Here is a 24,511-nt window from a genome sequence, read left to right on the forward strand (position 1 = left end):
ATCCCGCAACCAAATAATGTTGGCATAAACTAGCTGTTATATCAGTGGCGTAACGACATGAACGAGCGAAAAAAAATTGGGGTTATACACGATATGGCGTATCAGGCAAAATTTAAAAAGAATTTAGTAAGTTGCAACCGACATGAGCATAATTTTGATGTTTTGGTTACAAAAATCCAATTGAACAAGTTCGCAAGATTCTCTTTCTTTTTCCTCTTTTTTTCTGAATTGGGGGCATATGCACGACCCCCCCCCCCCCATTAAATTATAAAGCACCACTCTGTTCTGCCACTGTCTAAAATTGGATTTAATCTTTTAGAATTTTAATCTCTTATCTAATTAATCTAAAGGGATAAGAGTAAGACAAAAAATAGTTGCAGATTACTTATTTCAAAGTATTTTTACTTAACTCCCCAACTCTGCTCTTGCTGCACTGCACGTAACGGCCCTCCACCAAATTGCCAGGCCGACTCGCCCCGTGAGCAAGTGACCGCGTTCGCGTAAGTTCACCCGAAGCCATGACTAAATTCTGACCATAAACATCACCTAACTAATCACTCTCTGACAATATTTCAAAGTGTATTTTATTACAGTCGATCCTCTGGGCCATTAAACGATAATATTTTCAATGTTATCATGACAAATAATTTTAATGAGATAGTGGCATTGTAGAAAAAACAAATTTATAAGCAAGAAATGGCACCAGATATATCATCAAACATACAGCGCAGCGTTCGGGACTGGTGAGTGGGACGGCTCGCTTGGTGTTTTCGCCCCAACGAATTCGGCGAAAACGTTACCATTGCGCCGTGCGAATGTTAAATCTGCGGCTCTCAATCAGAGACTTGAATGTCTCTTTTTGCATTATCGAAAATAAATCATAGACTTTGTTTGATTTATTTACAAGTAAGTTGCATATCCGTCGTGATAATTAGGAAAATCCATGATGTCTTCTTCTATTTCTGTAAAAAATATGTCTTCAAAATGCCTATGTCAGAAAATTGCCGGAAATCATAAAAACTTGCCTAAAATATCTCTTTTTGAAAGTTCATCCATGGTCTGGAAAAAAATGTTATAACTTTTGTAGACGTATACCGTAAACAAATACATCCTCGATCACTGAAATAAAGTGTTTGCTAAGCTTTTTTAATTCAGGCCATGTTACCATGACAACTTGGGAAAACCCTTATTTTTTCGAAAAAAAACTTTGGTTTTAAGGGTCATTTTACAGACATAAAACTAACCCAATTTTGAAGAATTGTGTTTAAATTTCACATAAAATTAAATTATCTATGTTTATACTTTCGTATATGAATATTCATATTTCTTATAGAATCTTAGTTTTTGATTGGTCAATGTTTCAGTCATGGATAAAGACTGAGCGTAAAAAAATCTGAAAATGCGCATTTTATCGGCAACCAACAAGCAAGATGGCGGAACACATTAAGTTGGCGCTTTGCACGTACGTGTTGCAGAAAGAGTTGCGTTTAAACGCAAGTCAAAATGCAATCGCAAGTCAAAAATGCGCACTGTTGATTGGTTGAAAATCAAGTTACGCATGATTTTTAGAGTTGCGTTTGATTGCAACTCTTGCGCAACGGGGCCCAGAGCAGATAAACGCTACTATGGTGTCCTTGAATGCCTTGAAACTAGCATTTAGCTAGAGCTCTAGCTAGCTAGCTAGCTAGCAAGGAACTGAATCGAGGCATGCGCTATGCAGGCGCGCGCGCCTAGCGCTGCATATGCTCTGCATGTGAAACGATATCCGAGCTCCGAGGCCGAGCGACATGGCTGAACGTTCTGGCGACGTGGTTTTCAGGGTTGATCAGGTAGGAAATTCTGCTTGGATGTTTCGAAGTTAACACATTTGGCTTTAAGAATGCACATGAACTTATTTAGAAGTGCAATTTGGTTTGCCGTGGTGTATGGACTGGTTAACTAGTGGTAGTAGACGCAGTCAATTGAAATCAAACTTACTCCAGCCCCACATATTGAAATCAAACTTACTCCAGCCCCACATATTGAAATCAAACTTACTCCAGCCCCACATATTGAAATATGGGTGGTGTTCCAAAAGACAATCTGAATTATGGTCAGTTCCCCCATGTCTGCGCGGTCTCCCAAGTTTGCGCACCCGTGTATCTGCGCGATTCTATTTCTAGTAAGAAAAGATACGCAACTAGTACGAACTTTACACATGCAATACATAGACAGGTATTCACTAAAAAATCTGACTCAAAATGATGGGAAAATAATGAATTTAGATTTTAGGGCATTTTGTGTGATGGCCTCAAAATGCGGCCTTTCTCAACAAAATTCCTGAATCGTGTGCAAAGTGAATGAGTGCGCAGACATGGGATATGGTGAGACTACTACATATCGACCACCTCTTTTGAAACCGACCACCTTGTGCGCGTTAAAATTATTGCGTATTACAAACGATACGCGCGGGAGAGTAGGCGCAGTGTCCATAGAAACGGTAAGAATCGATTTTACGAGAAAAAAAGAAACAACAAAAAGTAAATATTTAGTAAACTTAATCAAAATTGTATTGACCAGACCCAAACCCCGCTGAAAAACCAAGAAATCCGATAGGAAACGGCTTTAGAACAAGTATCCGTCGTCAATCGTCGAATCATGTGCCGGAGCTCGCAATGGAAGTAGTGAGACGATCATTTAGCATGTTGTCGACATCACAGAACTGATTTGGAAGAGTCAAAATACTTCGCCACAGCGACAAGAATAGGCTGTAAACTTAGTGTATCGCGGGTGGTCGGTTTCAAAAGATGGGTGCAAATGAGCAAATGAAAAATCGTCGCATTCGTTGTTCGTCGATATATACGCTGATTGAATCGGAGTCGCCGTGAGAAACATGGAATCTGATCTGCTTAATTTTCTGCACAAATGAGATGAAAACTAGGTAAAATTGATGAATACTTTCGCAGATACAATGCTTAGAATATTAGGTGGTCGATAAGGGGTAGTTCCAACCATACCATTTTTTTTTCAATCTGAAAATGACAGCCCGAGGTTTTTTCAAGAAAATCCTATATTTTCTTTCTTTTTTTTCATTTTTTCATGAGAAATTTTGTACACTTACAATAATATAAGGAACATTATTGATTGAAAGATTTTGTGAAATAAGAAGGAATTTGGTTAAATCTTAACTCAAATTGTTAAGTGCGCAGACTTGGGGCCCACCATCATACGTTTTTCAGTTTTTCTTACCCCGGTTGGCCATTCCGTGCTTTTGGGATTGGGAACTGGTCACCAAATGGAATTTGTACCTCCAGCTTAGACCAAAAGCTTCGGTCTCCGTTATGTTGGTTGTTCAGCTGAACTCCGTTGGCTTCACTCACCAAATACAGAGACCGAAGTTCTAGCGTGATCTGTACAGGGGACTCAATCACTCTAGGCGACAACGCAATACTTACCCGTGTTAAGAAATTGGGACTCCACTCACGCGCATTTGGGCCGCCCTAGCTTAGAACTAAGCTTTGTTTCACGAAAAATTGAATATTCTTATAATTCAATACATGTAACTAATTAGATTAATACTGTTAAATCGGTACTCACCGGTTCTTTTCTTGAATTTTCTTGAAAATTCCCACGCTTCTGGCTTCAATTGTGCGATAGATTCTGTTGCCATAGACAGCTACACATGCAACTTTATTTATAAATGGAGCATGCCTTACGAGAGTCGCTAATGCCGCGGAAAAATTGTTAGGCATTTTGGCCTGTGGTCAAGGCGTTCTTCTGTTCTATTTTTTTTTATAGGTATGAGATCGAAATCACAGCGACTATTCACACTGTTCCATAATGATTCCGAAAGGAGGTACAACACCCCCCACCCACATGGGCGCAAATCCCAGGGGGACACTTCCCCCTAACCCAAAATAGTAGGGGCACATTATCAAATGTCCCCCTACTATTTTTGTTCTTTTATATATGATGGAAAGAAATAGGCCTACATCATTTAAATCGAAGTAAAACGTATTTTGGACGAGACGACCTTCTTTTGGGGGTGATAAACCTTCCTTTTTTTTTTTTTTGTTAGTTTTTTTTTTTTTTTTTTGCCTGTTTTCCAGCCCCTGGTCCCCTACCTTAGATTTCCACCCTTGCCTCCCACTACTCTTGATATTGTTTGCGAATCTGTTTTGTAAATTAAAGGGGAATTTCACCCTGATAAAAAGATGATGAAAATATGAGAAAAATCATTTCAAAATATCGATGAAGGTGTTATTTGACAAAAAATGGAGTTGATAGAATTTAGAATGCTTGATTTATTGTGACGTCTATAACGAGCAGTTGCTCTATCCTAAATATAAAATGCCCAAATTTCCCATTTTTAATGGTCCGTAACGACCCACTTTTTTCTTTTTGATAACAAGTATGAATTGATATAGGCCTACTAAAATGTACCATAAAAATCATCATGTATTTCTTGACATTTCATGTACTTTTTTACCATAATAATAGCTGCTTGCAAAGGCCTACGCCGTCACAAAAAAACCCGGGGGGGGGGGCCACTTACATTGACGAGTGGATACCATGCGGGACCAAAAAAAAAACGTAAAAAGGATGTCCTTTTCACGATAGGGCACGTTACCTACGTAACGTGATAAGGGTGTCAAAAACACAAAAATAACGAAAAAAGGGTATCTATTAATTCGCTAGGAAAACCGTCGTGTTTAGGGTCTAATTTGCGGGGATGGTAAAACAAAATCAAAATGTTTTATAAAGGATGTCCTTTTTGCTCCAACACTTCGTGTTTAGAGTCCGATTTGCGCGAGGTGTAGAAGGTGGGGTCGTACTAAACCAAATAAGGTAAAGCCGACGACCGAAGGACCCGTAACAATAAAACATTCCTGTACTTGTTTAGGGGTTCATTTCAGGGAATATTTGCCAAGAGTATCGTTTTGTTTCCAATACTTGTTAAGGGTAGGGTTTCACACGCCAATACTTGTTAAGGGGTGCATTTTCAGAATATGGAAATTACGTGTTTAGGGTGCTTTTCGAGACCCCATGGTCGCGCATGGTATCCACTCGTGAATGGAAGTGGCCCCCCCCCCCCCCGGGCAAAAAAAAATCTTACCTTTGAAAAAGATTGGTGGGGATGGATTTTCCTCGAACGCATACCAATTTTTTTCTGCTATTTTCATAATAAACTTTAAATGAATTCAACTTTGCACTACTTAATTTTTTCAAAGACAAAATAACAAAATTACATCTCGTCATCATCATCATCACCACTATCATTAGCATCACCATCATCATCACCACAACCGTCACCACAACCATCATCATCACCAAGATAATTTTCATCATCGTCATTGCCATCATCATCTTTTTTTTCTTTATTTTTTCCCCATCCCTTCTTTGTTTTTTTTCTTCCAATATTCCTCCTTTTTTTTTAGAGCGGCACACCGTCATGCTCCCTCACTGATTATCCGCCTCTATATGCTTGGTGTTGTATAAATTGGCGGATACCTGAATGAAATACTGAAGAGAAAATAAGGAAAGGGAAAAAGTAAGAAGAAAAAGAAGATGAGGAGAAGAAAAAAAGAAAGCCAAACAAATGAAACAAAACAATGTCAAAATTTCGTAATAAAGTCTTCTACGTCAGTTTAATAATGATGTTTTCATTGAAATGAGAACAAAAAAAGAATTGAAACCATAGGCGGCGGAAGCGGGGACGTTCCCCCCTAAATTTGTTGTTGACCTTTTTTTTTTTTTTTGCTTGTCAATTTATTTTCCTACGTCCCCCCTAAAATGTTTGGGTTGAGAGCCTTTTTTTTTTGCTTGTCAAAATTTTTTAGGTTGTCCCCTCCTAAAATTTGGGGCTTCCGCCGCCAATGATTGAAACAATGAGGTAAAAAGGACTACATTATATAGTGTAAAGAAATAGAGGGAAGCTCCGAGACAATAAAAAGGTTGAAAAAGAAAAAAATGTGAAAACACAAAGCTCTCACAACATGAGCATAATAACAAATAATAACAAATAAGCGAGGACAAGTAGCTGAGGGACCCCCCCCCCAACTCTCTCTCTCTAGTTATCTATCTATCTATCCGACTCGATTATATAAGAGAAGAATTTACTAATCAAAATATGAGCAAAAAGCACGAGCTGATATTTTTTATGAATATTCAAAACTGATAGAGAGACGCAATCGAATTATTCGATTGCGACAAAATTGATGATCTGAGAATTTATTGTTTTTAGGAATTCATTAAAAGCATAAAGTTGATCAGCATTAAAATATGGCAGGCGCAACGCATGAGCTAAAGCTTTATAGGCATACACCGATAAAAAAGTATTTTTGGTAATCATGAAAAAAATTGATATTTCATGAAAGAAAGCTCAAATCCCGAGGAGGAATATTCTTATGAATTGACTTTAAAAAAAACTGTGGTAAGCCCCATTTAATATTTGATTATAAGTCGAATAAAACAGTAAAAGCTGAAAAACGTTCGCGTGATATTTGGCAACCTCCCCCCCCAAAAAAAAATAAATAAAAAATAAAAAAAAGTTTTTAACTATAATAATGATCGAAGGTAATTTTGTCTCGCGTAGAACTGGACAAATGAAAAAAAGATTGTCACTAAAAAAATGAAGGTAATTTTGACCCACGTAAAATTTGGCGAGCCCCCCCCCCAAAAAAAAAGGAAAAAAGGTTTTAACAAGCAAAAATAGGCTAAAAAGGAGAAAGAAGAGACAAGAATAATTATGAACGAAATATCCCCATTACAAATAATGCTGTGATCATCATAAGGGAGGGGTCGCATAACTAGTATGAACAACGTATTTAATTCCAAAATATTTACTACAAATCTCAATAGGGGGATCGGGCAGAAATGCTCACCCCCACCCCCCGATCCGCCAGAAATGCTCACCCCCACCCCCACCCCCCCCCCCCCCCCCGATCCGCCACTGATTCCAATCAATAATGACATTTATCTGCAATACTGATACTTTGGAATCAAGATACTGAAGATTGATACGCTTTACATAAATTATGAACGTCTGAGAAAAAGATAATCTACCGATCACCTGACCGATCAGCTGACCAGTTCGCGTATCACTTCGGAGTTGATCACTCGTCGCAGCTGTGTGGAACGCTCACCGAAAATCAACAAAAAGGGCCTGAAATGTAAGTTTAATGATAATCTATTTTAATTTGAACTACTTAATTAATACTTTTAATGTCTCCCCACCAAATGAAAGTCATATCACTTAACTCCAATTTGTATTAAGGCGTACATTTACCAAAGTCTTGGGTTGGAAATCAGAACAGCATTGTCTAACCCATATTTTTTGGTAATGTCGCCTATGAGGTCCATACATGTTAATGTTTGGACCTCATTGGTACTAGGAGTGGACTCAATGGCCATGTGTTTATGTACTTAAGATCGGATAAAACGGGGAAGTGAATTTGCGCGACAGCCGAGGTAAGTCACTGTTTTTGTTCCTTTTAACTTGATTTTTCTCCGTTTTTTGTTAATTAATGCCAAGAGGGAATATTAATTTGCATTTTGGTCGCATTAATTTTCAAAATTTTTATTCATTAAAGACAAAAATTGAAGAGCCCCGATGGGGGGATTTTGCATTGCAAGTCCCCTAATGGTGGCTGCACGATAGCGAGCCGTCTGTGTACGAGGAGAAATTAAAAAAAAAAAACGTTCAAAAACTCCTCGAAACAGATGGCTACCAGCTGTCTACCTCCAGCTATGCTGTTTCCCATTTTCACGAGTAGATAAAGACAGTTTACTAGCTAGTGAAATTTAGGCATGATCATGATATAGTCCCCAAATCCAAAAGTGGGGATTATTAGAATCACACCTACCAGAACGCATGAAAATCACGTCCTTTCTCCAGAACACAGTCCCCAACTCTCGCACAGCTCTGTAGCAAAATGATAACACACACACAAATGAAACACACTGTATATACACTAGGGTTCTCTCCCTATTATATACTCGTGATACAGTCCCCACTCAATGGGAAATCAAGTTTGATTTTCACGGCGGTGGGGACAGTTTCAACAGTATAGTATACTCGTGATGCAGTCCCCACGCTATGGGATACACAGTTCACTTTGTACGCAGTGGGGACAGTTTCAACAGTATAGTATACTCGTGACACAATCCCTATGCTATGGGATACACAGTTCGTTTGGCACGCAGTGGGGATAGCTCCAACAGCATATCATACTCTTGATACCGTCCCCTCACAAAATAAAATCGTGCTCGTTCAACATGGGGATGGGGACAGTTTCCCGATGCAATGTGACAAGGATAAAACATTTTAGGGTATGGCTGCGGAAGTGGGGGGATGGGAGGGGGGTACTTCATCCCCTACCTTTTTCCAAACATAAACGTAAAAATATGACCATAGGATTGTGATATTATGTGCAGCTTTTTCAAAACTGTGTACAAAAATGTGAAAATTAACATATGATTGTGATTTTTAGCATTGCCCCCCATTTTGAAAACCATTCCGCTGCCCCTGTTTTCTATTTCACGGTTCTGTGTGAAAATACAGACATCAATGTGAAGCACTTGTCTTGCTTGGTATTTCCTTCCATATAATCTTCTAGCAATAAATATTTTGTAAGGTTTAGGACAAAAGTCCATATTATAGTAAACTTTGAAGTTTATTTTCTCTGAAATTGGAATCGCATATGATGGTTCAGAATTCAGATGGTGTACATGTATGATAAAGTTCTGTACTTTATTTTGTCCATTTTTGTTTGTTGCAGAGTGACAATGACTCAGACCTGTGGGATGATTCTGCTCTGATTAAAGCCTATGATAAAGCCATTAGTTGTGTTAAGGTAGGTGCTAAACTTTCATTGTGCTCCATATTCAAACAAATAACGTTATATGAGGTTGAGTGTTCTGCTTCATAAGAAAAAAAATTATAATTCTACAGTCTCTTTAATGAAAAAAAGGCGGATATTTCATTTGGGATTGATGAGTTTGGTAACCCTGTTTGGTAGTGAATGAAATAACAGAAATTATTATTGTATAGATCTTGTTGTATATTTATTCTTCTCGCCATTGCCAATGATTTCACAAATCGACTGACTGGACTATTATTTCTTAGAAATTGGAGGAATTGCATTTGTTGATAATTAAACCGCAAAGATATGCACGCACAATGTACATGTATGTCTCTTACAGCCCCTAATAAGTAACTGGGTTATTATGGTTAGGTAAAGTGATTCAATTCAATAGGATGGTTTAATTGGTAGAGCCCATATCCCAAATGGTATTTCCAGGGTAGTGTCTGTAAATTACAATCTCTTCCCCCAAATAGCTCAAGAATGATTGACTCTAATGTGTGAATTGCTTGATAACATATAATATATAATGATTGAAAGGCAAAGTATTTAATTGCCTGAAAGGCAAAGCATGTAATCAATAGAATCCCCAATTATTGTTTTAATCATCTATAAGTTTGTGATATTTCAGTTTTGATAATTTCCATTTTTGTCTCACCTGCATAGCAGAGTGAGACTATAGGCGCCGCTTTTCCAACGGCGGCGGCGTCAACATCAAATCTTAACCTGAGGTTAAGTTTTTGAAATGACATCATAACTTAGAAAGTATATGGACCTAGTTCATGAAACTTGGTCATAAGGTTAATCAAGTATTACTGAACATCCTATTAGAGTTTCATGTCACATGACCAAGGTCAAAGGTCATTTAGCAATGAACTTAGACCATGTTGGAGGAATCAACATCAAAATCTTAACCTGAGGTTAAGTTTTTGAAATGTCATCATATCTTAGAAAATATATAGACCTAGTTCATGAAACTTGGACATAAGGTTAATCAAGTATCACTGAACATCCTGCATGAGTTTTATGTCACATGACCAAGGTCAAAGGTCATTTAGGGTCAATGAACTTTGGCCGAATTGGGGATATCTGTTGAATTCCCATCATAACTTTGAAAGTTTATGGATCTGATTCATGAAACTTGGGCATAATAGTAATCAAGCATCACTGAACATTTTGTGCAAGTTTCAGGTCTCATGATTAAGGTCAATCAATGAACTTTGGCCAAATTGGGGGAATCTGTTGAATTACCATCATAACTTTGAAAGTTTATTGGTCTAGTACGTTAAACTTGGACATTAGAGTAATCAAGTATCACTGAACATCCTGTGTGCATTTCAGGTCACATGACCAAGGTCAAAGGTCAATGAACTTTGGCCGAATTGGGTGTATCTGTTGAATTACCATCATAACTTTGAAAGTTTATGGATCTGATTCATGAAACTTGGACATAAGAGTAATCAAGTATCACTGAACATCCTGTGTGAGTTTCAGGTCACATGATCAAGGTCAAAGGTCATGTAAGGTCAATGAACTTTGACCATGTTGGGTTTTTTTTTGTTGAATAACCATATCTCTGTAAGTTTATTGGTCTAGTTCATAAAAAGTGGACATAAGAGTAACCATGTATCACTGAACATCTTGTGCGAGTTAGAGTAGTTTTCAAAGTCAGCACTGCTGCTATATTGAACTACGCGCATACATTCGTAATTCCGAAGCTTCGTAATTCCGAAGGTTCGGTTATTCCGAAGGTTCGTATTTCCGAAGGTTCGTAATTCCGAAGGTTCGTCAATCCGAAAACGAAATAAGGTTCGTAATTCCGAAGGTTCGTTAATCCGAAAACGAAATAAGGTTCGTAATTCCGAAGGTTCGTTAATCCGAAAACGAAATAAGGTTCGTAATTCCGAAGGTTCGTTAATCCGAAAACGAAATAAGGTTCGTAATTCCGAAGGTTCGTCATTCCGAAAACGAAATAAGGTTCGTTAATCCGAAAACGAAATAAGGTTCATTAATCCGAAAACGAAATAAGGTTCGTTAATCCGAAAATTCAATAAGGTTCGTTAATCCGAAAATTAAATACGGTTCGTATTTCCGAAAATGAAAAATTATTCATTTTGGTAACAAAAACGGTGATGTCATTACAAGATTACACGATATTATGCAATGACGATCGATGATACATGCATGTGTTGTGGTCGCTGTATTTCATTAAGAATAGGCGCCCTGATCAAGCATATAATAGGCTAATTTCGATTTATCTGAGCAATTGCTGCCTAAGCAAATGGTTTAAAGATGCAGGGTATCAAGTGTGTTGGTCGCGTGCGAGTAACCTCTAGATAATAGGATTTGTATTGGAAGGGATGTCATTTTTAATAACAGCTTCTGCTGGTAATAAAAAATAATACTATAATAATGATCCTTGTGAGATGTTGAAAGCGCGAATCGGAAGCCCGGGTCGCAAGCTCAAACTAATAGACATTTCATGTAACAAGACGTGAACTTAAACATTCTGAGCAGGTTTTTTAATCGTGAGAAAGATGTGTATCTTTCTAAAGAATTAACTCGAGAGCGAGCTGTAATTTGTTTATATAGTGACCTAAGTAATCTTTTAAGGACTGCATTTAGTGATTAATGAATAGAATATATATCTCACGAACTAAATGAGAGCGCAAACCGCAAGCTTAAAATTTGTGATATTCCACCTGAAAACTGGACATTTTATATTTTTTTGTAACCAGGAATAGAATGAGTTCCTCAATAAAAAATAATAATAATAATAGCAGTATTTATAAAGCGCCTTTTGCGTGAGGATACAAAGCGCTGCTATTATTACCCCGGCTTTAGCTCGAGCTGCCATCACCGGCGCTCAGTGCATGCAAGGAATTAATCCTGCCGGGTACCCATTCACCTCACCTGGGTCGAGTGCAGCACATTGCGGATAAATTTCTTGCTGAAGGAAAACAATACTTGATGCGAGCGAGAAACGTGAGCCAAAATTTTCCGATTTCCAACCTGAAAACTGGACATTCTAAGTATTCTTGTTAAAAAAATAATAGCTGGGAGAACAGTTTTCAGAACTGAAGTGGCTTCCCTATCTATATCATTATTATCATTCTAGGCCTACCTGTACATGAAATTTCCAAAAGTTTGAGCACGTGATTCGCTCGCAACATCTCACAAGGATACCCTTTAACAGTAATTGACCAAAAAGGCGAATTTTACATCTTCAGATTTGATTTCTTCCCCCCCCAACCGTTTGCTCGCTACGCTCGCAGAAATGAAACGTAAATATATAATTTATCAATCAGTGATCACTTAATTTTTTTTGCTCAATTCAATTACTACAAAACACACAACCTCTTTACAAAGATGATAATCTCATGGTGAAAATATACGTTTGCACCAAATTGCCCCTATTGGTCCCCTTTTTTTGGCTTTGCCCCCCCCCCAGGAAAATATATTCCGCCGCCACTGGTTGAAACACGCATCGTCTTCATGGCTAACTGCAAAAAAATCTTTAAATGTCCCCTTTAGATCAGGTCAGAGCTTATATATTTAAAATTTCTCTTTGCGACCTTACTCGCAGTTATTATCTAAAGTTAGTTACGTAGGCATTTCATTTTGAAGATCACAAACATATTGCCCATCATATTAAAAAAAAATATATAGCTCGTGCTCGCATTATTTAAAAAGGGTTTATCATGTTATTACATATTTACTTTTTTATAAGTATAAAGCTAATTATTGACTGTTAGGACTACCCTTTCAAAGAAACAAACAAAAATCAACTTTAAGCTGCCGATCGAGGAAAATGTGGCTGAAAAAAATATTGCCCCCCCCCCCTATTTGACGAAAGTTGGATCCGCCGGGAGGGAGGCAGGGGGCACTTGCACCCCCAAAATGAAATAAAAAACAGGGAAATGAATATTTTCCAAAATGGGAAAGTTCCTTTTTCAAAAATAAATATGCGGTTTTTCGTGTTTTTTCGAAATAAAATACTCTTTTTAAAGTATACAAGTTAAGTTTTCAGGCTGGAATATTGCAAATTTTCAGCTTGCGCTTCGCACTCTCATTCGATTGGTGAAATATGCATCCTAAAGAGGTCACTAAATGCTTTCTTTAACAGGTTCCTTTCTGGTCAGTATGTTTAAGCTGCGTTTTGCGCTCGTGTTATTTTTTCAGTTAGATGCACATCTTTTTAATGACAGCAGAAATCTGCTCGGATTTTTAAAAACTTATTTTCATTTTTTATTGAATTACCCTAAAGTTTTAGCTTGTGATTCACGCTCGCAACACCTCGCAATTATGCCATTTTAAGAATAATTGACCCCCCAAAACGTTTTACAACTTCACCTTTGAATTTATTTTACCAAGCCGCTCGCTCATTACACTCTCTCTCGAAAAATAAAGCCTAAATATACGTTTTGCCATAATAAGAAATCACTTCAAAAAAGGTTTTTCTCTACTTAATCACTATCAAACACAATGACTTCAAGCAGATGATAATCTTAAGGGGAAAATATCACCAAAGTGTCCATTTTGACGTATGAGTTTCATTTTTTGGCTTTACCCCCAAACGAAAATTCGTTCGGCCGCCCTTGCCTTCCCATCCTCATAACAATTGAACGGCAACAGTGTCCCCCGCCCCCTCCCCCTTGCCTCTGCTTTCCCGGTTTTCATTTTTCGGATTAACGAACCTTATTTTGTTTTCGGATGAACGAACCTTATTTCGTTTTCGGATTAACGAACCTTATTTTGTTTTCGGATGAACGAACCTTATTTCGTTTTCGGATTAACGAACCTTATTTCGTTTTCGGATTAACGAACCTTATTTCGTTTTCGGATTAACGAATCTTATTTCGTTTTCGGATTAACGAACCTTATTTCTTTTTCGGATTAATGAACCTTCGGAAAAACGAACCTTATTTTGTTTTCGGATTAACGAACCTTCGGAACAACGAACCTTATTTCGTTTTCGGATTAACGAACCTTCGGAACAACGAACCTTATTTCGTTTTCGGATTAACGAACCTTCGGAACAACGAACCTTATTTCGTTTTTGGATTATCGAACCTTCAGAACAACGAACCTTATTTCGTTTTCGGATTATCGAACCTTCGGAATAACGAACCGTCGGAATAACGAACCGTCGGAATAACGCCACAAATGTTTGGATTAACGAACCCTTTTTCGTTTTCGGATTAACGAACATCGAGGTATAGGCAATTTACGTGTTTCGGAAATACGAACCTTCGGAATAAAGAACCTTCGGAATTACGAAGCTTCGGAAATACGAAGTGTAACCGAACTACGTGATGCAGGTGAGAGGGCCAGAGGCATTCCACTTGTTTATATATCATTGTTTCTATTAATATAGGGTATGACTGATGATGGAAGTGAGAAGGACGGAAAAAACAAACCTAAGAAAAAGAGAGGAGGGAAGAAGAACAAGAAGAAGAAGAACTTTATACCAGCACAAACGGTAAATCTTTGCATGATATTTGTACATTTAGTTGGTACTCTAGATTTCACCATTTTCTTGATTCCTAATACATGATCTACAAGCATCAGTCTTTCCGCAGACAGTTGTGACTTAGTCATGGTTAAGAATCGATGCCAATGTAATTAACCCTATCTAGGCCGGGGTATTTTGGGAGTTCCTATGGCCGGGGGGAGCCTCCCAGGCCCCCCTAAGATCTCGGCCGTCGACCGCGTGATCGCGCCAAAAATTGGCACGCGGGTTGTCTGGGACATAATCTACAAGATTCTATAATAATTTATTTCATGCGAATCGCTATTACCGGTAAGTGATTATGCTAATTTATGCGTAATTAGTATGCGAAATCATACTTTTTCCTCTTACTCCCTAAATAAAGCTCCAAATGTACTAATTTTTGGTATAGAAACTCTTTGTGGTGTCCTTAGCAAGAATACATGACAAAATTGTGATATCAAATCATTTTCTTATGTATTATATTGTTTTTTGCAATTTCTTATCTATTTCTTTGTTTTTTGACGTTTCGTTTTTCATTGTTTTTTCAATGAAATTTGTTGGGGACTCTTCTGTGATCATAAAAATCATAACATGAATAAATTTAGACTAGCAAAACTAAAAATAATCATACATTTATGAAGTTTGGTTGAAAACACAATTTGCATTGATTTTGTATACGAAATCAATTTTCGGTCTGACATGCACTTACATAATGTTGCGTAATTTCGGAACCACGTATCCGGGTGACGCAAAATTGGTCTCAAAAGTTGCGCAAGACTTAAAAGTAAAAACTCAGTGAGCGGCGCGGTCAAAAAATTTCGCACGGCGAAAATATCGCGCAATTCGTTGAGGGGGGGCCTCCGAGGCCCCCCCCCCCCGCCTAGAGTTAATGTACATGTAATGCATCTCATTCAATATCTTTAATTTTTTATTGCAAATGGCAGAAGCAGACATACCTTGAGCATAATCTTGGTCATCCTTGCCCCCAGCCCTGCCTCTGGATTTTTTTTGTAGTTTTCGTTATATCATAACTATGGCCCTCCCTTACTGTCTTCCACCATTCTGATTACGATGACTCTGCCTAGTTCTTTGTTTGGATGACACTCTGGAATAAAAAAGACATTATTCAAAGACATTTAAAATATGAATGTTTATTATATCTGACTTGACGTAGAAGATCAAATTTCTTTGAAAACTCTGTTTGCAAGAACTATTCAATATCATATTCAATAAAGGGCCGAAATCAACCTGCCTATCTTCCATTGTTGATTAAAAAAAATACAACACAAATTTGATATATGTTTTTAGTGTTAAATGTAGGCCTTTTTCTTGCTGGAGAAGTTTCTTTGTAATTGTAGTTTCCATTCAAACTTGACCTGTCTACCTTTCAGAGATGGAAAGTTGGGGATCGCTGTAAATCTGTATTCACAGAGGATGACATGGTGTACAGTGCCATGGTAACGAGCATCAACAATAAGAAATCGTCTTGCATCGTTAGATACTCTGGCTATGGGAACGAGGAAGAGAAGAGGCTCTCTGATCTTTTCACGGAATCCGAGGCGGAGGCCTCTGTAAACTCAAAAGCAGAGCTTGAGGTATGTTTCTGCGGTAATTCAATTTCATTGGGGTAGACAATGGTTCCTGTTGTTTTATTCCAATGGTTGGACGTTATCCATTTATTTAATCTAGAAATGACATTCATATCTGACTTGTGCCCATGGTGATGTTTTTCCTTTTTAAAGATTTTAGTTGAGTGTTCAGGTTATTTTTTCTGTAAGATAAGCTATATTTCCAATCTAGCATGTAGAAATTTTCCCCAATACCATGTTGACCAATGTGCACAGTACTTGTTCTTTTTGTTTCTGATTACATTTTAGTATTTTAATGTATAATTGCTGTGATTGGCATCATGAGATAAATTTGTTTTTGAACAAAGAAGTGGTGAATATGTTTTCAATATACAGGTGATGAGACTACAGAGTGATTTACAGAATGCAATGAATTCATGAATTACCCCCATATCTACTTACTGCAGGCTAAGACTCTGATTGGAAATCCAGGTCAGAGCCTGTAGTCTGCAAATTCAGATCCTTTTCAAGCATAGCAAACTGATATCTTTACTGTTTTCCTGTCATTTTGTTCCTGTACAGAATGGGTATGATTCCATGGAGTGGACAGACCACAGTCAGAGCCCCCTGCACCCCAGTGGAAGTGGTGCTGGCCCCAGGAAACGTTCCCACCATCCTTACCCACCACACCCGCCACATGTTCCACCACCACATCCAGCAAGCATGCCTCAACCCCTTGGCTACCCAAATCCCTATGGGGGGACATGGTATCCACCCCATCCAGGACCCCCACCTCCGATGCCACCACCACCTCCGATGATGTCACCGTTGCCCTTTGCTCCATGGGGATCCCCTGCAACTACACAGGTGAGACCATGAATCCTGAGACCAAGGGTCAAAGTTCCGCATTGAAGAAATTACTAATACTTTTTAAATATATTTTTATACTACAATATAAATTAAGTAGTAAGTGGAGCAGATGATAAATGCCAATTTTTTCATTCTCATTTCATGTTGACTAAGAATCTAGAGTAAATTTTCCACATTGGAATTACTGATAAGTTTAGGATGGTTTTTGATTACATATAAATGGTATTGCTTAATATAGGATCTTTTCCCTGATATCTCAACAAAGTAGGGATCAATTTCCTGAAATGTTAATCAAATTTGACAGATGATAAACTTGCTATCAGATTTTGTCAATAAGAAGCATTTCAATCTTATAAAAAAGTCAAATTTAACTATTAGAAATTTTACATTCCCACTTCAGTGTTGGTGGTAGGATAAATTTGTACATAAAACACATCACCAAATTTAAAATCAGTGATGTGAGTTGGATTATTTATGTAAACTCACATGATGCGTTCAAGCGAAAGATGACCAGCTACATTGTGGTTCTACATAAACACCAATTCTAACACCAAACTCAAAATCACCTTACATCTCCTAGATTTGACATCTGTACATCACCGCACTTAAAATACAGCCCTGTCCAGGGACTAATCATGCTAGAAGTTGAACTATTAATTACATGCTTTGGGTCATTTGGAAAATCACATGAGGTGTTTAAGCTGGGGACAGCAATCTGAATTTTGCTTCTAAGAAAAACACCAACACCGAGGTTAGAATTGACCAATGTCTCTTTATTTTTTAGATGATGCCTGGTTGGGGAGGAACTTCACCACATCCTGCTTCTCAAACACCCCCAGTAAGTACATTCATTTTAAAACCTATATATTTATTTATTTATTTAACCCTATATAGCCCGGGCTATTTTGAAATTGCATATCCGGGGGGGGGGGGGGCTATTCCCCCCTGCAGATCTCGGCCATTTTTCGACCGATTTGCGACCAAATTTGGTGTGTGGGTGTCTCATTATGTATTTTACAAGAATGCGTTGTCAAATTTGTGATATTTATTATCATTTTATATTTATCTAATTAATTATTCAAATATTTTCAAGGAATTTTCATTTTTTTTCCCATCCATTTTTTGAGAAAATGCAATGGAATCAAGCATGTTAGTAGCCAGTCATGTAATCTAAAAGACAGCTCACTCAAGGGTATTGAAATTGTATAATTATTAGGTTATAATAGTAATTGATTATGCGCATATGCTAATTTTTCTCGATAATATTCTTTTTTCCTTCTGTGTTTCCAAATTCTTATGTATTTCTTTGTTTTTAATTCATTATTTATTTCTTTGTTTCGAAATCTCTATTTTTTATTGTTTGCTTAAATCTAGAATAGTTGGTGATAGCCCAAAAGAAAGTTATGTGAGGAAAAACAGAAAAAAACATTCATCTTCTTGTAAAACCCACACATTGTACACACAAAAGTCAATGGAAATTGCCATTTTCGGTGACATTCGTCATGAATATGTGCTATATCTCCGCAAGTGTAATCCAGATTTTCGCAAACAGGGTCTCAAAATGTGCGGGAGATGTGAAAGAAAAAACTCATGAAATTTCAGCGTATTATTTTTTTGCATTTAGAAATTATCGCGAAAAATGTCAAGGGGGCCTTTTAGGGCCCCCCCCCCCCCCTGGCTATATAGGGTTAAAATAATGCATTGCAAGAAACTTACTTTAAAAATCAATGGTAAAGAGGTATTTTCTAATTTTTCCTTTTTCTCTTATCCAAAAGTTCTTCTACAATCCCGTTTAATAAAGAATGTCCTTTTAAAAGGAGGATAAAATGGGGGTAGAAAAGGGGGTAACATTCCTCATAAGGCAGTAAAACCTTAACAGATGTTTGCTGAAATCCTTGCAGTGACGGACCTGTGAGTGGCAGTCGCTTCGCAGCAATCAGTCTTCCAAAATCACTTTAGATCTACAAATCCCATTGACCAATGCAGATAGCTTGCAAAGAAGTCAGCATGATCAATCACATACCTATGTTGGCTAGCCTGCAACTTTTATTTATTGCTTTATAAGTGTCCCTTTAAATCAAGGAAAAGTACTACAGTTGTATTTCACAACTTTATCATGAACTTGGGTTCAGGTATTATATTTTTTCTTGATTTTATCAGTAATGCCAAATATATAGAGTCCTTCAAAGCCAACCTTAATACATATCTATTCTCATCATATTTCAAATAACACCCCCCTCTCTGTGTAATAATTCCCTCTGCACCTCTAAATAGGAAACTAGATAGAAGGCGCACTCTAAATGCTATATATTATTATGATAAATGTTTAATAAAGGATTTGGATTCTGTCAAAACAATGGTTTTAATGGTTTTACAGCTTTCTCTTTTTAAATAATAATAATAATGGGTATTTAGAGGCGCTAAAAACAAAAAGTACCATAGCATGTACAAAAGTAGGAAACAATTTAATATTTGCAATGATTACTACAATATTCAAGATAAAAAGGGAAATATTAATTATTGAGGAAAAAGGTATGTCTTAAGGGATGATTTGAAGCCAAGAACACTGGAAACATTTCTTATTGAAAGAGGGATAGCATTCCAAGTTATGGCAGCTGCTACAGCAAACCATTTTTCGGCAGAGGAGAGTTTTAAAGATGTGATGTTAAAAAAAAAACGGCTTCTGAAAATGCAAATCTTTTCACCATTGCTCAACTTTTACAGAACTTAGAACTTTTACCCTCAGTTTTAGACAATTGCACAATTTTTACACGAACTAAGGCACAATTGCTTAATTGAATCAATATGCTTTGTTGTACCGACACCAGCGGATTCCTTCAATGCCGCCCACACCACCTCCTCATCCCCCTCTGCCGGATGATGTTGAAGATATGGACAAAGAGGCTCTGCATTCTATGTTGATGTCTTGGTATATGAGTGGCTATCATACTGGTTATTATGAGGTAGGTTCGTGTCCTTTCTTTAACCATTGAGGGGCACATTTCGGAAAGACATATAGGATTTATAAGTTTGCCACTTTGAAAGCTACCATGTAAATCTTGATTTTTATTGACTACTGAGTCATATGTTATTCATATTCACCCAGATCATTTGGCACAAGATTATCATTTATATATATAGTATGCAAACACCAACTTGGTGGTCTTTGTGTTGGATTCTGTTACAGTTCTTTTTTATGCCGCAGCCCATTTTACATGTACATGTACGTGTAAGTGATTGCCACAGGTATTATGTTTACAGGTCATTTGGGGGATAATAGTTTAACAGATCAACCTCAGACTTTGGCAAAGTATTCTTATAGGAGTGACAGTATTCTGATTAGTTTGGGGTCATGAAAGCAAAGGTTATTAATATAAATTGTTATCATGAAAACCTAAGAACCTTTCAAGAGATAAACTTAAAACTTGGTTTATGTATTTATGTATATATGTGAATGATGATGATCTGCTTCAATTTTGGGGTTGCAAGCCACAGAGGTCATTATTTGAAAGCTTAAAAGTTACGTGTGTAATATATTCTTCATATATCTGGCAATTGCAGAGGCATAAGTTAGAGTATCAGTCGAGAACCCATTTAGGGCAATTTTGGGGTTGCAAGCCACAGAGGTCATTATTTGAAAGCTTAAAAGTTACGTGTGTAATATATTCTTCATATATCTGGCAATTGCAGAGGCATAAGTTAGAGTATCAGTCGAGAACCCATCTAGTTTGTGTTTTTCACCACAGCTTTTAAACTAATTTCCTATTATCATGATACCTTAGGGTCTGAAGAAATCAAAGAAAACCAGTGACAGTACTACCTCAAAGATTAAGGAAGATGATACAACCCCAAGAAGAGCGGGGCAAGGAAGACAGTCTAGGGCAAAAGACGAGGTCAAGGAAGCAACTCCATCTCAACCTGACGAGAAGTCTCAAGACATCAGCCAGGAATCATGACAATGAAATGAAATGGGGGTATGAAGAGGATGAAGTTGGTTTCCTCAAGTCAAGGTAGTAGGTAGGGGTAGCATTTCTCTGCTTATTATTGTGAAAAGTGACAAGAATTGTTTGAATTGGTTTATATGTGAGAAGAAGATGGAGTAGGGAATAGAAATCCCTCAGACATTGGTTTTTGTTCCATGTTATTAAAGTGAAGTGCATGTATTGATTTGATGAGGAAAGTTAAGGCAAGTCTTTCACACAGGGAAGCCGCGTTTGGCTTTTCATGACCAGTGCTCACATTTTATCAGAGACAAATTAATTGAGAATGCAGGAAACCCACTATGCATAGACGCCTTTGTGGTGGAATTCCTACTTAAAAACTCTACTCAGTCCTTTGACTAGTGGCATAGGTTATCTGAAAAGGATTTGAGAAATGAAGATATGATTGTGAACAGAAATCACTGTGAAACCATGTTTGTTCCATGTTAAGTAGAGTATTGACTTGCAGAGGAGCATTATCTTGCATGATGTTGGAGTTGTAAGGTTGATGAAAGGATGATGTCATAGAACTGCCTTCGAATAGTCTGAATAATCCGCCACAAATTTGTTTAGTGGCTGGTTAAAAAGTGAGCTTAATAAATGACTTTTATTTGATCATAGCCCATATTTTCAAGCGACGGATATGAGCCGAGGATGTGACTCCAATCTGCCGCATTTCTCATATGTGAGACCAAAGTCGGATTGAAATAAATTAATGAATATTATTTTCTGAGATTTGATACTTCAAACATAAAAGTGGTCAAACAAGCCATAAAAATCAAACAAATTGACTCAATTTGTTTTGATGTGAATAAAAAGGGAAGAATGTTGACCCGACCGCTCTCTGACAACATAGTTCCTGATCAGAAGCCGAGCCGAGGATGTGACTCCAATCTGCCGCATTTCTCATATGTGAGACCAAAGTCGGATTGAAATAAATTAATGAATATTATTTTCTGAGATTTGATACTTCAAACATAAAAGTGGTCAAACAAGCCATAAAAATTAAACAAATTGACTCAATTTGTTTTGATGTGAATAAAAAGGGAAGAATGTTGACCCGACCGCTCTCTGACAACATAGTTCCTGATCAGAAGATGATTAGGAATTTCTAGGTATTCCATATAACAGTATTTTTGTGCCAGTTGACTTTAATAGCACCAGCATTACAAGAGGTTTTCAGAATGTTACTGTACATTAGTTTTCTGGCACATTTCCTGAATGATGACATGTATATTTGTTATTTCATTCAACCCCTACTTTTTTCAGAGATGGAACAGCAATAAAAAATAAAAGGTGGCAATGCATTTGATAATGATTAAGAAATGGTATTTGATTTCACTATTGAATGAGAACTTATCTTTATGTTTAAATGGTCATTCAAAGGAATATCCAGTGATTCAATGATGAAAAATCAATAAGGTTTTCATATACACTGTATTGAGATAATACCCAAGCAAGGGATATACTTTAAATAATGTTCATTATCCAAGGAACCAAATTACAATCAACGAGGCTTGACATCTTGGTTTCTAATCCCAGTGACCCAAGAACAACCATATTAATGTGCTATATTAATACTTATTATTGTGTGCCTTGTAGAATTCTAAAGGAGGATCTCCCTGAGTCCCTTCTCTCAATCACCCCATTCTTTCTCTCCCCCTCTCCCCATCCAAGTCCTGTCTCCCTTCGCCCCCATCTCTCTCCCTCCCCTTCTCCACTCTTTTTCTACATCTCTTTCCAATTCCCCCCCCCCCCACTCTCTATCTATCACTCTCTATTTTATAGTTGGTCTTTTCAACTATCAGAAAAAACACGGTTATGAACACTGTCTCAATTTAATTATGGCTTTTATGTGTTTTGCCTGACCAAACAATTACAACAACTTATTGATGGACTATATTTAAATCAAATAATGAAAATATTTTTCCCGGGCATGTTGATCATTCATTTTGATAATCCTAACTCTTTAAATTCATGAATTGATTTTTACAATAAATGACTTATAAGCAAGTGAATTATAAGAAGAATAAATATGTACTGCTATAAAACAATATGAGTTTTTCTTTAAGCTGGTTTCCGCCTGAACCATTTAAAAACAAAATTCCTTAGCCTTGGCTGTTTTTATCATGAGTTTTGTCTGATTTTTATCTTAAATGAATATGGAGATGATGAAAGATACGCAGATGAGAGTAGAAAAATAAGATATGATAGATTTTTGGAGAGAAGGTGATAAGAGAGAACAAGAAGAAAAAAAATAATAATGGCCTAACAGGTCTCTTTTAAAAATGTCACCACTCTTGAGTGTCTCAATTGTTTTATCTAATGTCCAGAGCAATGTTCATTGCTGTTGAGCATCAGATGAAATAGTCTCTTGAGGATGTAACTGCTAATGGTGTCCATACAATAAAATGGAAGAAAAGGAGAAATGTTGCCCGTCACAAAAGAATGTTGGACACTTTTAAAAGTGCATGAAGAGATATTCATTTTCTGCCTCATAGGAGTGAATTAGAAAAAAATATTTTCAGTATGGAAGTTGTCAAGTACCATTCATAACAATAAAGCTACATTCATTAGAAGCACAAGATGAGAATAGTAGAGATTCTGCCACTTCTCTTGCTGGACACCCACAATTTAGAGAATACTGACCTGTAAGAAATATTTTAGTATTACATGTCCTAATGCTCTGGCAGACCCCTTGAAATATTGAACAGTATAGGCCTGATTTAAAAACAAAACATTTTCAATTATACAACGCTCTTCCATGCATTAAAAATCTATATTCAACATATAAAGTGTCAAGAAAATTCATAGTTATTAGAATATTAAGTAAGCAATTAGTGTAATTTTGCAAAAAATACCCCCAAAAAATATTTGCCAAGAAATATTTATAAATTCAATGTCAATGGGAGGCTACATGTATATTGTTAATGAGAATTATATAAACCCCTCAAAAAAAGTTTTGCAACTCAGTTTTGGGGGATGATTTCTTTTTGGTTAATGAAGTATAAAAGATGAAACTGGTATCATTGGAAAGCTGAATTATTCCTCTTTACAATGACATGCCATTTGTCATGATTATGTAATCATGGAATATGCAGTCACCCTGAACATTGAGAAAAGTCAGAAGTGAAATGTTGCAAAATGCATTGATTTCTAACAAGAGTCTCCATTTCTATAGAATTTCCACCACGCAGGTGACAGTGAATGCACTCGATCCATCCTCAAAACAATTGGAAATTCGCTATTTGAAACGACGCATTTTGCAGCATTTCATTTCTAACATTGCTGCGTATTATTATGTCTGTGTATTTCATGATAACACTAGCATTACAAATGACACATGATTGTAAAGAAGAATAATCATGCTTTCTAAAAATATCACTTTTACACATGATGATGGCACATTAAGAAATTTATTAGCACTCAAACTTGCAGTTTGAGTTGCAGAACTCAAACATGACATGGCAACGAATTTTGCAACATTTCATTTTTTACATTGCTGCTTATTTATCATGTCTGTGTATTTCATGATAACACTAGCATTACAAAAGACACATGATCGTAAAGAGGAATAATCATACTTTCCAATGATACCACTTTTACATATGATGATGGCACACTAAGAAATTTATTAGCACTCAAACTTGAGTTGCAGAACTTTTTTGAGGGGTTTATTTGATCAGTATAGAATGAATGAAGGAAACTGTATGAAAGAAGTATAAATATCATCAAAACTGTTAGAGCAGGAGTGAG

At 36.9% G+C, this 24,511-nt stretch overlaps 1 protein-coding gene across 1 annotated transcript; it reads left to right on the forward strand.

Annotated features, from left to right (window-relative positions):
* Nucleotides 1-1,723: 1,723 nt before the first annotated feature.
* Nucleotides 1,724-23,590, forward strand: LOC121415864 (survival motor neuron protein-like). Its single transcript, XM_041609239.1, has 8 exons — nt 1,724-1,829; nt 8,760-8,834; nt 14,221-14,325; nt 15,729-15,932; nt 16,488-16,772; nt 17,560-17,613; nt 19,604-19,738; nt 20,558-23,590. Exons 1-8 carry the CDS (start codon nt 1,788-1,790, stop codon nt 20,729-20,731), a joined length of 1,074 nt encoding a protein of 357 aa, XP_041465173.1. The 5' UTR covers nt 1,724-1,787; the 3' UTR covers nt 20,732-23,590.
* Nucleotides 23,591-24,511: the final 921 nt, after the last annotated feature.

The sequence above is a fragment of the Lytechinus variegatus genome, chromosome 5 (assembly GCF_018143015.1).
Source record: "Lytechinus variegatus isolate NC3 chromosome 5, Lvar_3.0, whole genome shotgun sequence".
Taxonomy (NCBI): domain Eukaryota; kingdom Metazoa; phylum Echinodermata; class Echinoidea; order Temnopleuroida; family Toxopneustidae; genus Lytechinus; species Lytechinus variegatus.

What these genes read in the sequence shown, in the direction of transcription:
- LOC121415864 (XM_041609239.1), top strand. Translation starts at nt 1,788, where the DNA reads ATGGCTGAACGTTCTGGCGACGTGGTTTTCAGGGTTGATCAG. An exon ending in AAGCCATTAGTTGTGTTAAG is followed by an intron (nt 8,835 to 14,220) that starts GTAGGTGCTAAA and finishes CTATTAATATAG; the next exon opens with GGTATGACTGATGATGGAAG. An exon ending in ACTTTATACCAGCACAAACG is followed by an intron (nt 14,326 to 15,728) that starts GTAAATCTTTGC and finishes TCTACCTTTCAG; the next exon opens with AGATGGAAAGTTGGGGATCG.